Raw genomic sequence first — 17443 nt, 5'->3', positions numbered from 1 at the left:
AGTTGAAGAAGAGTTTTATACCATTTTATGATTTCAAAGAAGCATAGCTGCAGTTATTTGTACTTTAATACGAATAGATTCTTATGGAGGTGCAAATGCAGAAATATATCGTTATGAAAAATAATTTTTGTCCTAAAAATCAGTGACTAGTTTGAAAATTAGTAATATTGCTGCAAAATGGCTGGGTTTTGTATATGATCAAGCAACATTTAGTAAAAGTGGCATAAAAAGAATTGAAGTTGGAGACTTTGTTAGGTTTGTACTATTTTTTATAGTTGATCAGTGTGGTTATAGTTTGATGACATGGCTAGACAAGATGTTAGAACAGAAGCAGATAATCTGTATAATAAATCCCCCATACGAACTAGGAATGTTGTGGAAAGGCAATATAGGGAATTGAAACGATGATTCCCAATTTTTAAAAATCGAATCAGATTAAATTTGAAAGTGAATATGAATGTAATACTAGCAGCAGCAGTATTTCGTAACATCACCATAGAAAATGGAGTCTTGTTTCCTATAGATCATAATCTAGATCAACAAGAAAACCATTCAAAATGGCTGGGTTCTGTACATGATCAAACAACATTTAATAATAGTGGCGTACAAAAATTTGAAGCTGGGGACTTTCTTAGGTTTGTACTATTTTTTATAAAATGAATGTGACTATGAATGTAATAGTAGCAACAGCAGTACCTATTTCATAACATCACCATAGAAAATGGAGTCTTATTTCCTATAGATTATAATCTAGATCAACAAGAAACCCATTTACTTAGGATCATAAAAAGGAAAAAAGAAGAAGACAATTTCCCTCAATTTCAATGAGAAATTGTGGAAACATTATTGTGAATTATGTATTAGAAAAGATTTTGCAGAACTAGATTCACAATTTCTAAAGAAGTATTTTCTATTAAACACATTGTTTTGTTTCTGAGGTAATTTATAATGTATAAGTTTTACACTTACTTTCAACTTTGTAAAGATAAATTTTATAGGATATTATGATGATTTTATTTCACATATACTAATCTTAAATATATAAGTTTAGCAACTTCTGTACTATGTTCTTAAAATTTGCGTGTAGTTTAAATTTACTTATTTAATATAAATGATATTAAAAGACAACACTTTTTGTACAGTATATTTAGTAGTACAGTTGTAGGGAAGCAAACTGCATCCCTACAGCACGTTGTTTACCAAGGACAATAACGTAAGATGAATGTTTATTAAACTTCATCTATATTAAATATTTATACTCACCTTGACTCAGAATTCATTCTAAACTTGTGAGTTGGACCATATTCCGCTTCTAACTTCCTAAATTCCGTGGAAAAATCAATTACTTCTTCCATGCAAATAGAGACGTAATCAAGTAAAGTGAGGAGATCAAATTTTCCACCGAGAGCTAGTAATAAATTCTCGTATTTCAACTTTTCCAGCAAAAATTTTGAGTTGTAGCAAGAAAGTAGTTTGGCATTCTCTGAAAGACCAAAAAATGTTCACATTAATCAATATATGTATATTTGTACTAATCGCTTTTGTACAAAAGAAACAAAGGAAACAAACCAAAACCTGAAAAAAGCTCTGAAAACAATTAAGTCGATTACGATCACTTTTTTAGTGGAATATCAAAGGGCTTAGCAAAGGGTCCCAATTTTTATTGGAAATGGATTGAAAGTATTGAAAAGTAATTAGCCAACGCATAATAAAAATGAACACCACAATTCGCGAATATAAAATGGCAAACTTTTCACTTCACTTCTGAAAACAACTATTACGTTCTCGCTTAGGAAAGAAGATGCGATAAAAAAAGGCCGTTGAAATAAATATATAGATATGCAATAAAATCTATATAATAACTAGAAAATAGCTTAGAACATGAAAGAACCCGAATTCTGTACAGAAGCGAAGAAATACTGGGCCGGCCATGTGGCCAGAATGAATGACGGGTGGTGGACCCAAAAAATAACGGTGTGGAGACCACGAGCTGACAGAAGAAGTAGAGGTAGACAATCTACACGATGAACGTACGACATCAAAAAATGTGGAGTACTACAAGGTTCAGTATTGGGTCCTCTACTTTTCCTTTTTGCTGATGACACCAATATCACCTGGAGCAACTCTAATATTGCAACTCTTCATGAAACTATAACGTCTGATCTAATTACAATAAAAACCTGGTCCGACTCCAGAGTAATAAGTAAATAGTCTGTAAGTGAATTAACGTGAGTAAGGTACCGTCCAGTGACGGTTCTCTAAGTATTATTGCGGTAGGTCTTCTGGCCATACTCTTCAATCTTCTTTCGGCAAGTGGTTGGGTGAATAAGTTATTTATCATATATCACAATAAGTTGTTGTGATCAGTGGTGCGATTTTTATATTGTATTGAGTGATTCTTTATTATGTCCTTAAATAATGGGATGTCCAAATCATTGTGAAGTGTTTGGTTAGATACATACCATGGAGCCTTACTTATCATACGGAGTATTTTGGTTTTGAATGTTTGAAGTATCTTCGTATTTGAAGGTTTACTACAGCCCCATAGTTCTATCCCATATGCCCAAACTGGTATAAGTATAGCTTTGTACAGAAGCTGTTTATTTTCAAGAGATAACCGAGATCTTTTGTTAAATAGCCAGTTTATAGTTTTTAGTACCTATTCCGCATGATAAAATCAATGATTTTCGGTAATAATACCGGTAACACCAACATATTTAAATATCGCGCCTGATCCTTATGTCAATTCAGCAACATTCCCTTACCGAGAGACAACATCCTTTATTTAGGTATTTATTTATTTTTTGTTTGTTACATTGATATTGAGCCTATTGTCTAATCTGTGCTATTTTGTCGTATTTTTCTTTTATTATTTATTTAGTTTATTTTATTCTTAGTTTAGTGTTTTATATTAGCTGTCTTCTTAGTCGTAATAATTTTAGTTGTGTTTCTTTATTAATTATTTTTAATTTGGTATAATACAAACACTAACTTTGATATACCCTGTCAACTATTTCTTCGAAAGAGCCACCTGCGAGCCCAAAGGCGTCTGATGTTTTTCTTCTTACTATTAGCTGTGGCAGTTGTTGCCGGCGTCTTATTAAAAGGGAAGCCAATGCAAGCAAAGATTTAGTTTCCATTATAATAGTTTAAAAATCTAATAGTTGTTACCTATACTGTGTCTAATATCTCAAGGAAGATAACGTAAAAAAAATTCCTACAAGCTACTGCTTGAGAGAACCATCTTCTTTCGACGCGTTGGGTGGGGAGGTGGGCTCTATCGCAAGTAGTAACAGTAGAAATATAGATTCAGATGATAATACATCAGATGACAATTGGAAAAGAAATAGAGACGAACAGGAACTGCTGTTTGGTCCCAGTAAAAAAGTGCAAAGAAGTCCAGTTAAAAGTCACAGAGATGAAAATAAAATAGATTAAATACTAAATATGATAAAAAATTTAACAACAGAGTTACAAAAATTAAAAATTGAAGTAAAAAACGGAACAAAAACAATACAGATAAGAAATGAGGGAACTCAGAAATGAACTAGCAGAACAAAAACAAGAGAATAGTGAAATCCGGAAAGAAAATGAACAAATCAAAAAGGACCTGAATGATACAAAAGGACGCCTTGAAAGGCTGGATAGAATAAGAAAAGAAAATAATGATAATAGGAAATTTTATGACAAAAGAGCTGAATATTACCGCAAATATAGAAGAAGCAGTGAAACTAGGAGATAAAACATGTTTAGTCAGACGACCAAACAAAGAAGAAAGACATATATATATATATATATATATATATATATATATATATATATATATATATATATATAAACAATGATCTAATGACAGAAGGGAATTACAAATACAGAAGGAAATACGAAGAATAACAAAAGATGAAATAAATAAAGGTAAACATGTCCAAATTAAAGCCAACAAATTGATAATAGATGGTCGAGAAAGGAGATGGAATAGGAACACCAACCAACTGCAGGACCATCCTGGAGGTGGTTCAAAAAGCTAGCAAGGGATGAGAGGATACATTACTGTCCGGTTGGAGCGATTCATCAGCATCCGGTATTACTAAACTATAAAAATTTATTTATTTTTCTAAATAATTTTATTTCGGTAATCAGATTTTGTAGAATAAATGCTGTAATATGTCAAATACTGCAAAATATGCAAAAACAGTAGAAAAAGCAATTATATGCAAAATATACAACAAATGCGCAAATGTCATAAAGATGTATCTAGTCATTATGAATCAAAAGAGATTAACCATTTACCATTACCAATACGTTATGCTTCAAACATATATGATTTTGTAAGATATTCTAGGATACGGTATATGATTTTTTCAATATAACTTCTAAAATTTGGGCTTATGCATTTCAGCGCGTATGAGATGGTTTGGTACAAAAATTAATTGTTGTGTAATCCACAACATTTCATTCTCTTTAACGAAAAATTATTTTAAATAAAAAATTATTTTGATCAAACATTACCTAACAACTAGTTTAATATTTAATATTGTATTTTGAATTATATATTAACAACCTACCTATTAAATTAGTATAAGTATAAATTTTATCCACAATTCCTGAATCTGGATGCGCTTTCACTTTAAAGGGAACTAATCTATAATATGTATAAAAATAATAAAACTCATCATCTGCTTTTACAAATTGCCAATACTTCTCAGACCTAAAACAAACACTAAATTAATTCCAATATTCCGCAGGCCCAAACTAAATGTTACTTGTAGTAGATAATATGTAGTTTAAGATACAGTCAAATCACTCTCGGAGAATTCTTGGAACTAAAACCCATCGTTGACTACATAATATAATTCACGAAAGTTTTATAAAGATATACTTATAAAGATATACAAACTACTGATGACATGGATGGAATTCCACTATATTTATAAACATTGAAAGATACAACGGGAACCAGACTAAAATTTAAAAAAATGCTAAAAAATTGTAAAGGGGATTAAAAAAGAAGAGAACAAATGAAAAGAATGAACTATGGGGCAAAACTAGTGCTGAGATAGAATAAAATATTGGAGGAACCATTCAGTGTGATTGCGTATCTTTATGTCGCTTAAAAAAAGAAGTAAAATAGGAATTAGCCAAATCAAACAAAAAGAATGGCAGGAATACTACAAACTGCTAACTGTATGGAAAACAACATAGAAACAAGAGAACCATGCGGAGGGCACACTGAAATAATCTCCCGATAGAATTTAAAAGCATTCAAAACTCATAAGGCCATGAAGCAATACCAAACAATCTGACTAAAAATGGAGATAGGAGAAACTATTATGCATCATATAAAAAATTGGGACAGGGCTGAATGGAGAAAATTTACAGATCGAAACGACACAAGCGTATATAGAAATAATGAAAGTTAACACAAAGATGGAGCGGAACTTATTATAAATCAAAGAACTTCTTCTTTTTATGTAAACATGACTCTTTCTGTTTTCGTGGTATTCCTACTGATCGTCTTCCTTTTGGGGAACAGTCTCTTGCAGTCTTTACTACTCTATTTGTTGTCATTCGGCTTATATGATCGTTCCATTCTACTCTTCTATTTCTTACACAGTTCTTACCTACTTCTAGCTCTGTCCCATAGTATCTTGCCATCAATTTTTCTAATTGTTTTCATCTCTACTGTTTATAACAACCTTTTTGTCCTCTCTGTGTCAGGTCGTGTTTCTGCCGCGTATGTCATTATTGGTCTGATGACTGTTGTGTAAATTCTGTCTTTGATCATTCACTTGATCTTCCACTTCAGTTTCGAGCTTTCCGTAGTTAGATAATGTGACGCCTAGATATTTAAACTCTATCACTTGTTCTATGATCTGAACTTCCAGCTCTAATTTACATCTTAGTAAATTTGCTGTTGTAACCATGCATTTTGTCTCTTTTGGTGAAATTAACATGTTAAATTTTCTGGCGGTTATATTAAATTGGTGCAGCATAAGTTGTAAATTGTCTTCACTTTGAGAGAGTAGTATTGTGTCGTCTGCATAGCAGATTATTTTAAGTTTTTTTTCTCCCATTTGGTATCCTTTCTTAACGCTTACTTTTTTTATTATTTCATCCATAATCAGGTTGAATGATAGAGGACTCAGGGAATCTCCACAAAAGGCCTTATTATTAACTTTAAAGCCTACAGCCAAAAAATGTGCTATTTCCACACATGGATTCCACCGCCAATATAAAATCACACTTCGGCATAGGGTAGATTTTAAAACTTCATCAAAATCGATGCGTCTTGATGGAATATTTTAACCGTGGTACACTGGACTAAAATTAGACCAGGAATACACAAGAAATTGAATGGAGGCAAACCTAAGCAAGACGGAATACTTAACAGAAGCAACAACATAACATTAAATTAAGAAATGTATGAGCATGAATTCAGATGTAATCGATTAGATGTATAGAGAAAAAAGTATTACTCAGACACGGACATATCAGAAGGGCGGACTTAGAATGCTGAATAAACAAAATTTCAGAATGAAGTTCGATAGAAAGAAGAAAAAAGAAGATATAAAAGATCGTTTAGAGATAAAATAGGTGAAAGAGTAAAAGAAGAACGATTTTGGCAATATAGAAAGAGCTGGCGAGAGAGAAGAACTAGGAAAAGAGGCACGAGGAGAAGGTCTTGCTGGCACAATATGCGACAATAGTTCTTAAAAAAAATTAAAACAGTCAATATTTGATTCTGATAAACACCGTGAGATTAGTATAATTATTAATTTACCTTGAAGCTGCTTCTTTTATTTTATCTTCTAAGCTTTTAGAGACTGTCATATCATCCCATCCCGTATCTTCTCCAGTATTATTGCTGACAAAGTCTACACTTAAAATTTCATCGCTAAATGTGCTGGTACTAGAGCTTCCAAAGTTTTCTAATTTGTCCAATTCTTCTAAATCTACAACATCTCGTTTGTAAAAATTTAAATTTTCTAATAATTGTTCCGTTTTCTTCGAAGCGTCATCTAATTTCTTGATTAAACTATTGTCAATTTCCGAAATTTCCAACTTTGGCATGGTTAAGCACTGTTTAAATTCGTTTAAAAGTTTTTCCAGAGAACGACTGTACTCTGAAGGAGGCTGCGTATAAGAGTTTGAAAGACGAGTTTCAAGTTTATCTATAATTGATTTTTCAGTCTCTTGAATATATTCATCATCAATGGTCATATCCACGATTATGGGGCTAGTGTCGCATAAAAGCAAGCTTTTGTTTTTAGGAGTGTTACTTGAATTTTTAATTGGTGCCAACTGCATATTAGCAATTGATGTTTTTGTTTCTTCGTTTGATAGGACTGGATTTATTTCATTTCTGGAATATTCTTCAGTAGTGCTTTCTAAAAAAATTATCTGTATTAAAAAATTACAAGCAATGCAACTTGTTCGTGTATTTTGTTTTAATTACATAAAGTAACATTTTCGATACTAAATTATATAATACTTCAAAATTAGGTGATACTCTATATAACAAAATATTATACAGTGATGAGTGTCTTACCACCCGGCAAAATAGCGGAAAGGATAGAAGACAGATTAAGTTGTGAGATAGTATGAGATAAAGCTAGTTCTTGACGTGGCTATTTCACTTCAGTCATAATTATACGGATGACCTCGAAAATATTTTATTTTAATAATTTCTGATGTTAGAATAAATCATTGAATAAATTAAGATATATTATAGTAAAAAACATTAATTATTAGCGATTTTAAATTATTAATTTTTAAGTTTATTTAATAATAAAAATAACTTAACTGAAATATTTGATTAAACTAAAGGTAGGTATGTTCTATTCTAAAACAATTGTGTGTGAAATTGGCGTAATAGTTAGAGACGTAGTCTAGTGACAAGAAGATTGGAGGTTCAATTCACACCAAGGATAAAATTTTTGTTTTAGTCAATCAAAAAATAATAGAAAATATGATACATATTAGGTAAAAAGTTTTCGAAAAATTCATTATTTACAATTTATTCTTATTCCAATGTTAAAAAATAGAAATACAAAATAATTCAATTTCAGTCTTACAGTCTTCAGTTGTGATTGCAAAATAATCCGGTTAAGACTGTTTAATGCCAAATCCATCACTAAATTCTCAGTGTTAATATCAATTCCTCTGTACAGGTAATGATTTTCAAAACAATTAACAACATTGTAATGGATGCGCGCGAACAGCTGCCTGCTTTACAGCTAACCAAATCATCAAGCCATCAAAAATAATAACATACCGAGAAGTGTTTTTGCACGGTAAACAGAAACTTTTTATTGAAAAAACAATTCGTGAAAATGGTTTTAACGGTCGAGGAAAAAGTGCAAATTGTTGTCTGGCATGTGAATGGATTATCAGACAACATAATTAGACAATAATTTGTAAATATGTTTCCAAATAGGCCGGCTCCAGCACGATCAACAATTCAGTCTATTATACGTATTTTTTTTTACTTATGGATTCTTATGTGATCTGGTAAATCCAGATTTGGAACTAAGGGACACTTTAATTTGTGCAAGTATTGAGCAAAATCCTACCCAATCAACATCTCGTCTCGGAGAACAATATGGAATTTCAAGATTTAGAGTAGGTAAAATTTTGAAAAGACATGGATACCGTCCCTATAAACTTCATAAATCCAACGAACAATTCTCTGGGGATCAATATAGACGTTTAGAATTTTGTCAAACTGCAATGGAAATGTCACATCAAGATGAACATTTTTTAGAGAACGTTTTGTTCACCGATGAATGTACTTTTTCATTACAGGGCCGTCACAATTCAATGAATGCTCGGTATTGGTCTTGAGGAAATCCTCGTCAGATTTATGTCGCTCGTACCCAGCGTCCTCGAAAAGTAAATGTTTGGGGAGGCATAATAGGGAATCATGTCATTGGTCCATTTTTTATAGACGGTATGTTGACTGGGCGGAAATACTTGGAACTTCTGCAAAATCAAATTGTCCCAGCCCTTCGTAATTTACCAATACCTTTCGATTCCATATAGTTTCAACACGATGGTTGTCCCGCACATAATTCTCGCATCGTCGGTGAATATCTCAGTGCGACTTTTCCTAATCGATTGATTAGTGGCCACGGAGATATTTTTTGGCCTGCAAGATCACCTGATCTTGCACCTTGTGATTTTTTTTATGTGGAGATATATCAAGTCCAAGCTATATGGAATTGAAGACGATAGGCCTAATTCTCTCCAAGAATTAAGAGAAAAGATCTCTAATTCAATGAGAGGTATTAGTCCAGAAACATTAACTAATGTTAGACGAAACTTTTATATTATAATAGATTGGGATATTGTTCTGCTGCTAATGGAGGCTTATTCGAACATTTATTGTAAATACATTTCATTAGAATAATTTTTTTTTATTTTTATAGAATTTCTACCTATTTAAATATTTTTGGAAGTACATTTATTTAGAACGTTCTTTTATGTTTGAAGAATTATTACTTTATTTTCGACAGTACGACATTGTTTTTTCAATAAGATTTTCATGTTTTACTATAAACACTTCTAATAAAAACTGAAATAAATGTCTAGTGAATCTAACGATTCAAAGCAAAACGATCTCTGCATAATTTCAAATTATAAAAAAAAAGAAAACCACATGTGGGTTTTGAACTATAATCGTCTGCGACGTCTTTGTCGAATTCTTACCACTAATCCACGAAGGATAGTGATTATTCCGTGACAAGAGTGTATGAAACTCCTCACATCATAATAGAATCAACTATCTTCAAAACCTGGACCCTCTGGTTCTAATAACAAACTATCCTAATAAATCGACTGTAGAATGTTCATATCTTGATATCTAGTACAAAAACATTGATGTTCAGCCACCCAATTTTGATTTACAGCCTGACAGTTTTAACACTAAGATCTTTAACTTATCGAGTGGCGATACGTCATCTTCTTGTATTGAAAATGAAAATAATGAAAGAATAGGTTGTAAAAGGAAAGCAAATCCAGATATATGAAAGAGAAACATTATAAAATTATTAAGAAGCAGTGGTAAGGCATTTACATCCTTGTCGAAATTTAGGAGAAAATTTGAAGAAAAAAAATGGGACCGGTTTGTTCTGATAAGTGCCAGTTACATTATTTTAAAAACTTAACTATGCAAGAAACACTAAATATTTTTAATGAGTTTTGGAAGTCTGTAGATTTAAAAGTACAAAGACAATTTATTTATACTAATATGACTAAAATTGTGCCAAAGTATCGTTACATATTCATATCGTTAGAGTACGTTAACTTGAAATTTTAACCACGCATACTACTTGCCTAAATATTAAATGTAAGAGAGTATGCAAAAGTGTTCTTTATGAATACGCTACACATTTCCGAAAAAACATCACAACTTCTGTGAAAAAGAACAATTGTAAAGTATAATGTATTCAGAATCAAAACCTTACAGAAAAACACAATAATCACCACCAGATTAATCCATCTCTAAAGGACGACGCCAGGAATCATATTAACTCTATTCCGAGAATCAAGAGCCATTATTGTACAGCTCGTTCAAAACGCGAATATATAGAGGGTGGTCATCGGCTTTACATCGATATTATATTGATAAATATATATTTGTGGACAAACAATATGTTTCGTACCAAATTTATTACGACATTTTTTGACAGATTTCAATATCTCCTGACAGCCAAAGAAAGACCAATATGAAGAATGTACATTCTTTATTAATTCTGGCGATAAACTTATTTAAAAGTGAAACATGAAGAACACCTGAAAGAGAAATCTCTTTCAACTGATTGTATTGTTCGTGCATTAGAATTTTTTATTTCAAATAAATTGGCTTACTTCTATCTGATTTACAGTTTAGCGTGCTGTCAAACATTAAGAAATACATTATACATTTAAGACGTACGTACTTACCATCTCTGTTGAAGCCAAATAGAGGTCTAGTGCATGTGGAATAAATCTTTTTCCCTGGATATTCAAGACAAGGACTATTACTTAGCATCAAAGCGAATGATGAAGATGCATCGTCTATTCGTAAAACATCTGAATTTAATCTCATTATCTTTTCTTTATTGAGGTTACAGGTCTCGACTATTTCATTATCATCTTTGATGTCACTTCTATTTACTAAAGTACTGCTACGACAAATGTCAAATGAAAAAGCTGGCTTACCAGCGCTACTGGCGCGATCAGAAAGATTATTGGTTATTTGGTTGTTTGTAGGAATTATAGATTTTACTTCGTGAGTATTTTGATAATCATTTGAATTCACCGTAGTTTCTTTGAACAAAGATGACTCATATACCGTTAAAGTGGTATCATTGGGACCAAACTGTTGTTGTATTCTAGGAATTATTAGATGATCTGCATTTATTTTTTCTTTTTCTTTGGTTTTTAAACTACTTTCCCCAGTTGAAGTAAATTCTTTATCTGTAGAGCTTGTTAATCTTGTCACACTGGTTTTAATAGTCTCGTCCATTGTGTCATTATTGGGCAATGACACATGATCACCCCTTCCATATGGAATACAACTAGAGTTTTTTCTTATATTTGTATTATCATTTTTATGGCGATCTTCATGATATTTCAGCTTAAGACCATCACACGATTCCAATACTTTATTTCTTGATCTAGTTACAATTCCTGAAGCTGTTGTTAAATTTATTTCTCTATCTTCTTCCAAATTATTGATTTTATTTGTTTTTGAATTATACTCTTCACTAGGTTGTGGCAATGCATGCTTAGACCTGGCTACTACATGTGACGATCCAATAAGAATGTTCACGTTGGTGTTGTGTTCGGCAACATTATTCACCAACTCTACACGTTTCTTTAAATTAAAATCTTCACAAAATTGAAGATCTTTACTTCGAGCATTTGTCGTCACTTCTACTGGAGTTGTCAAATCGTTTTTGTTCGGGATCCCTTCTTCGTTGCTTTGAGTAAGTACTGAACTGTCTTTAATTTCTGTTAAATTTGTGGTTGTATTATCCTGTTTTCGTTTGGCTGAATTAAATTCTTCACGAAATTTAAGAAACTTGGTTCTAGATCTAGTTATTATTTTTGACACCATATTTTCTTTGATTTCAGTGCCCGCAAAATTGTCTTCGGTCTCTTTTAGTTGTACTTTAAAATCCTCATCAATTTCTGAAGGTAATATTTTGTGTTCATTACACATATTAGCTTCTTCACAAGACTTTTTAGTTTCGGTTTTATATATTGTTCCATCTTCTAAACATTTTTCTTGAGTTTTTCTCTTATATTCATCAACTCCTGTATGTTGTTGGTCAGTATAGGAAATATTTCTATTTATTTTTAGTTCATCTGCAAATTTAGTTTTTTTAATAGGTACAAAATATCTTTCATCGCTTACTTGTTTATTTGGTATAACGTTATCAACTCTGTCTGAAATAATTGTACCATTTCCAGTCGTTACATTTTTACTAGGATTATCTATTGTTTTCTGGTTGGTACCATCATTGGAAACGACATAAGTGACTGCTATACCTTCTGAATTTTGTGTTTCATCAATACTCATGTCGCACTCACTTTTGCTAGGATTATCTATTATTTTCTGGTTGGTACCGTCATTGGAAACGACATAAGTGACTGCTATACCTTCTAAATTCTGTGTTTCATCAATACTCATATCGCACAATGTTGCTTGTACGCCAGCTGTTTGATCTATAGTCATATCACACAATGTTCCATTAATATTTCTCTTGCTAACTATAGATTTGTCATTATCTGAAATGCCTTCTTTAGCTTGTGGAAACACACAGGTTAACTGCATATTGGTGTCAACACTCTTATTGGTATTATCTTCAGAAATTTTAGTAGTGATCTTTTTATTTGGAGAAGTTTTAACAATTTTGTCGGATTCTGGGTATTTGCAACTAATCTGCATACTAGTATCAATCTCCTTGTTGTTATGATTTATATTGTGTGGAACTATTTTGTTAGTACGTGAAAAATTGTCAATATTATTATCAGCAGGTTCTGGATAAATACCTACCAAATGCGTACTTGCTTTTTTAATATCACTTATATTATCTGGCATTACTCGGGTAGTGGGTGGAAAAACGCAGGTAAATTGCATACTGGTGTCAGTATCCGAACTGAAAGTACTCTTAGAAGATTTACCACAACCCACAGCATCATACGCAGACTTTTTAATAATATTGCCAGTTTCTGGATAAATGCAAGTAAACAGCATACTATTATCCATATCTTTTTTAGTATCAGTTATATTATTTGATAATATTTGATCAGTGGGTGGAAACACACAAGTAAATTGCATACTGGTGTCAATATTTTTACTGGTAATACTCTCAGGTTTTTTATTGCCCTCATCAGCAAAGCTTTTAATGATTTTGCTGGTATCTGGATGAACACAAGTCATCTGCATACTGTTATCCATATCTTTTTTTGTATCATTTATATTATTTGAAATTATTTGACCAGAGGGTGGAAAAACGCAGGTAAATTGCATACTCGTGTCAATATTTTTACTGGTAATACTCTCAGGTTTTTTATTGCCCTCATCGGCAAAGCTTTTAATGATTTTGCTGGTATCTGGATGAACACAAGTCATCTGCATACTGTTATCCATACCTATTTTTGTATCATTTATATTATTTGCAATTATTTGACCAGAGGATGGAAAAACGCAGGTAAATTGCATACTCGTGTCAATATTTTTACTGGTAGTACTCTCAGATTTTTCATTGCCCACATTAGCAAAGTTTGTAATGCTTTTTCTAGTATCTGGATGAATACAAGTCATCTGCATACTGGTATCGACATCTTTTTTTGTATCATTTATATGATCTGAAATGATTTGACCAGTGGGTGGAAAAATGCAGGTAAATTGCATACTCGTGTCAATATTCCTACTGGTAGTATTCTCAGATTTTTCACTGCCCACATTAGTAAAGTTTTTAATGATTTTACTAGTATTTGGATGAACATAAGTCATCTCCATACTGTTATCCACATCTGTTTTTGTATTATTTATATGATTTGAAATTATTTGGCCAGTTGGTGGAAATACACAAGTCAATTGCATACTGGTGTCAATATTCTTATTGGTAATACTCTCAGAAGATTTTTCCTTGCCCAAATCAGCAAAGTTTTTAATGATTTTACTAGTATCTGGGTAAACACAAGTCATCTGCATACTTTTATCCATATCTGTTTTTGTATCATTTATATGATCTGAAATTATTTGACCAGTGGGTGGAAAAGCGCAGGTTAATTGCATACTATTGTCAATATTCTTATTGGTATTGTTCTTATACGATTCATTACAACCAACATCTGCAAATGCAGGATTTTTATTCATTTTAGCAGTTTCTGGACAAACAGAAGTAAACTGCATACCGGTATCCATATTTTTTTTATTATCATTTATATAATTTGAAATTATTTGGCTAGTGGGCGGCAAAACGCATGTAAATTGCATACTGGCGTCAATATTATTTTTGGTAGTATTCCCGGAAGATTTTTCAGAGTTCCCACTAGCATATTCACAGCTTTTAATAATTTTGTTAGATTCTGGATAAACACACGTAATCTGCATACTAGTATCCATATCTTTTTTTGTATCATTCATATTACTTGAAATTGTTTGATCCGTGCATGGAATAGCACAAGTGATTTGCATGCTCGTGTCAATATTCATATTATTAGAACAACTAAGGTTTACGTCTTGATTTCCTAAAGATCTCTCCAGAATGTTACCATTATCATTTGTTGAAACTATTTGTCCGAGTTGCATGCTCGTTCCTGAATTTCCAACATTTTTCATACTCTCATCTACGAGTATGTCCGAGGTAATTTCCATACTAATTTCTGAATTATCAAAATCTTTTTCTGGAATATCTTCTCTTGAATGGTTACAAGTGAGTTGCATATCTGAACAGGCTACAGTATTGATATGATCTAATTCTTGGACCTTATTTTTTCGAAATACTTCTGAATTTTGAGAAAATTCTGGAGCCTTCGGTATGATCTCTACTGGTTTCATGGTTTTGGGAGTTTTTGCTAGAGTATTGTTAGTTGTTGATAATACACTTGTTAAATTATTATCTGGAATTATAGGAATATGCTTTAAATCAACGATGTTTTCTTTGTTGTCAGATTCAAACTTTCTTACTGTATTTGAATAAAATAAATTTGAAGTTAGTGGAAAATCTGTGAGTTTTAAAGAAATATCTGTAAGTTCCATGTCTTGCGTTGTATTTTCAAGAGAAATATTGTTATTTGGTAAAATACTTGGCATACACGTCAGGTCCATAGCATTTTCCTGATTTTGAGTTTGCATACCGATTAAATCTGTAAATTGAATTTTTGAAGTCTTGATTTCCGTTTTAAATACACTCTCATTAACATGTATACTACCTTCTGCAACAAATGGATTCCTCAGTATTGATGGTACATAATTTTCTTTGTTGCATTCATCAATATTTATACTCACAGATCTAACTGAAGTATTTTGTGTCATTACAAAAAATGGCTCTGCTCTAACTTCCTCATTCTCATCATTAAATGTGAGTGCATTTACAGAATTTGTATCCAAAAATCCTTTAGTTTCACTGGTTGAATCTGTATGATTTACCTCTTCTTCATATGTATTATCCCATATAGTATTTTTTTCGGGATCAGCAACAAATGGCCTAGAAATATATAAATATAAGAATACCAACGTATTACACTAGCCCAAAATAGCGAAGAGTCGCGAAGTGCTCAGCTCATAGAAAAGAAGTATAAGTTTTGTCCGACAGTTTAGTATAACTATTTTATTTACAATGAGGATACAATTTTTGATTCCTCATTATTGCTTGTTATGGACTTTTAACTTCCAATTAACAAGAAAACGATGAAATCAAAGATAATTGGAAAATGAAAAAAATTCGGTCTTCTCTGACTGAATTCTCTTTTATTCCACTCTTTTCTTTAACTTAGTATGGTAGAGTAAAGTAATATACATTATAAAAAAATATACATATTAACGGATTACGGATTAAAATATATTAACATTACAAATTAAACATGCTGATCAGGGAGAATAATAGGCCAGGCACTCCGTTACATTATAGGGCTCAATGTTAACTAGGTGGTGAAAAACCTTTCTTTTAAAAGCTCTATAGTGTGTTTTCCGTTGAATGTCAGATGGTAGACTATTGTGAAATTTAACACACGCATACAAATAACTTCTCTCTAGAGACAATCTGTGAAGTGGGAAATTCAAATTAAGGCTTCTTGTATTATATTCATGATTTGGAAGCAGGTGATAAAACAAAGTAAAATGTTTAAAGAGGAAAATAATAAATTCAAATATATAGATGACTAAGAAAGTGAGTATACTGAGTGATTTGAATCGGCTTCTACAGGTTTCTCTCGCCTTTAATCCTAAGATCACCGAGCACCCTCAAGCAGAATTTCTAAGTTAAAATTACCAGCCAGAAAAATAATGCAGTCCTTGTCAACTGAACCACAAAGTACTTGGTTTAATTTGTTTATTACAACTTGTGCGTTTTCTGTTCGGTAGATGGATAGGATTACAATCTTCTTATCAATTCGCACCTCTGCAGCGGAATACTCAAACACCCATCTTTCTGAAAAACTAGAAATATCTTCCTGGGCTTTTGCAATAAATGTGTCTTTGATGTATACCGCACTGCCACTATGCTCCTGTGAACTGCTTCTACAATATGAAGAGATCAATTTAAAATTCCTCATTTTGTACTCCCTCAGTTGTTCTTCTGTTTCCAGTGCTCAGTTAAACAAAGAGCAAAGCATTCATCATGATCTTCTAGGATAAAATTAATGCCATCAATACTTGTTCTCACTGATCGTGTGTTTAAGTGGATTACTGATAATTTCTTTTGCTGTCTATCATAGACTGTCTTTTGACACTGTTGTGGTCATATCGAGAGGAGTTGCCACTCCTCTCGATTCATCCATAAGTCTTCTTCTATGTATATGTCTTTCATTTCTCTATTGATGCCTTCTCTCCCCCCCTGAACCACTTGCGATTCGCAGATGAGATAGTTTTAATAGCCGATAATATCCAAGAACTAAATGATATGTTACAACAATTAAATGCAGTTTCAGGAGCAGTAGGCTTAAAAATGAACTACAGCAAAACAAAAATACTGAGCCGAGACCAGAGAAATATAACAATACAAAATCATACCATAGAAAATGTTGAACGTTATGTATATCTAGGTCATGTTATCAAACTAGGAAAACCAAATTAAGATGCTGAAATTAAATGTATTGCATTCCTGTAAACTTAAAGAAAAAGTACCAGTTTGTACTTACGGCTTGGAGACAGTAGCCCTTACTAAAAAATCTGCTAAAAAATTAGAAACAACGCAGAGAGCAATGGAACGAATCATGCTTGGAA

General features: G+C 32.1%; 1 protein-coding gene across 1 annotated transcript in view; it reads right to left on the bottom strand.

Moving 5' to 3' along the window:
- LOC140441826 (uncharacterized) overlaps positions 1 to 17443 on the bottom strand; it is a 41880-nt gene that overhangs the window by 17979 nt on the left and 6458 nt on the right. Inside the window, exons 4-7 of the mRNA XM_072532764.1 lie at positions 10945 to 15707; positions 6782 to 7388; positions 4566 to 4708; positions 1264 to 1483 (exon numbers count right to left, since the gene is read on the bottom strand). Of these exons, the coding sequence (XP_072388865.1) occupies positions 1264 to 1483; positions 4566 to 4708; positions 6782 to 7388; positions 10945 to 15707 (5733 nt within the window). The remainder of the gene's footprint in view (positions 1 to 1263; positions 1484 to 4565; positions 4709 to 6781; positions 7389 to 10944; positions 15708 to 17443) is intronic.

The sequence above is a fragment of the Diabrotica undecimpunctata genome, chromosome 5, assembly GCF_040954645.1.
Source record: "Diabrotica undecimpunctata isolate CICGRU chromosome 5, icDiaUnde3, whole genome shotgun sequence".
Lineage (NCBI taxonomy): Eukaryota > Metazoa > Arthropoda > Insecta > Coleoptera > Chrysomelidae > Diabrotica > Diabrotica undecimpunctata.
The sequence above is the reverse complement of the archived record's forward strand: the minus strand, read 5'-3'. Positions and strand labels throughout refer to the sequence as shown.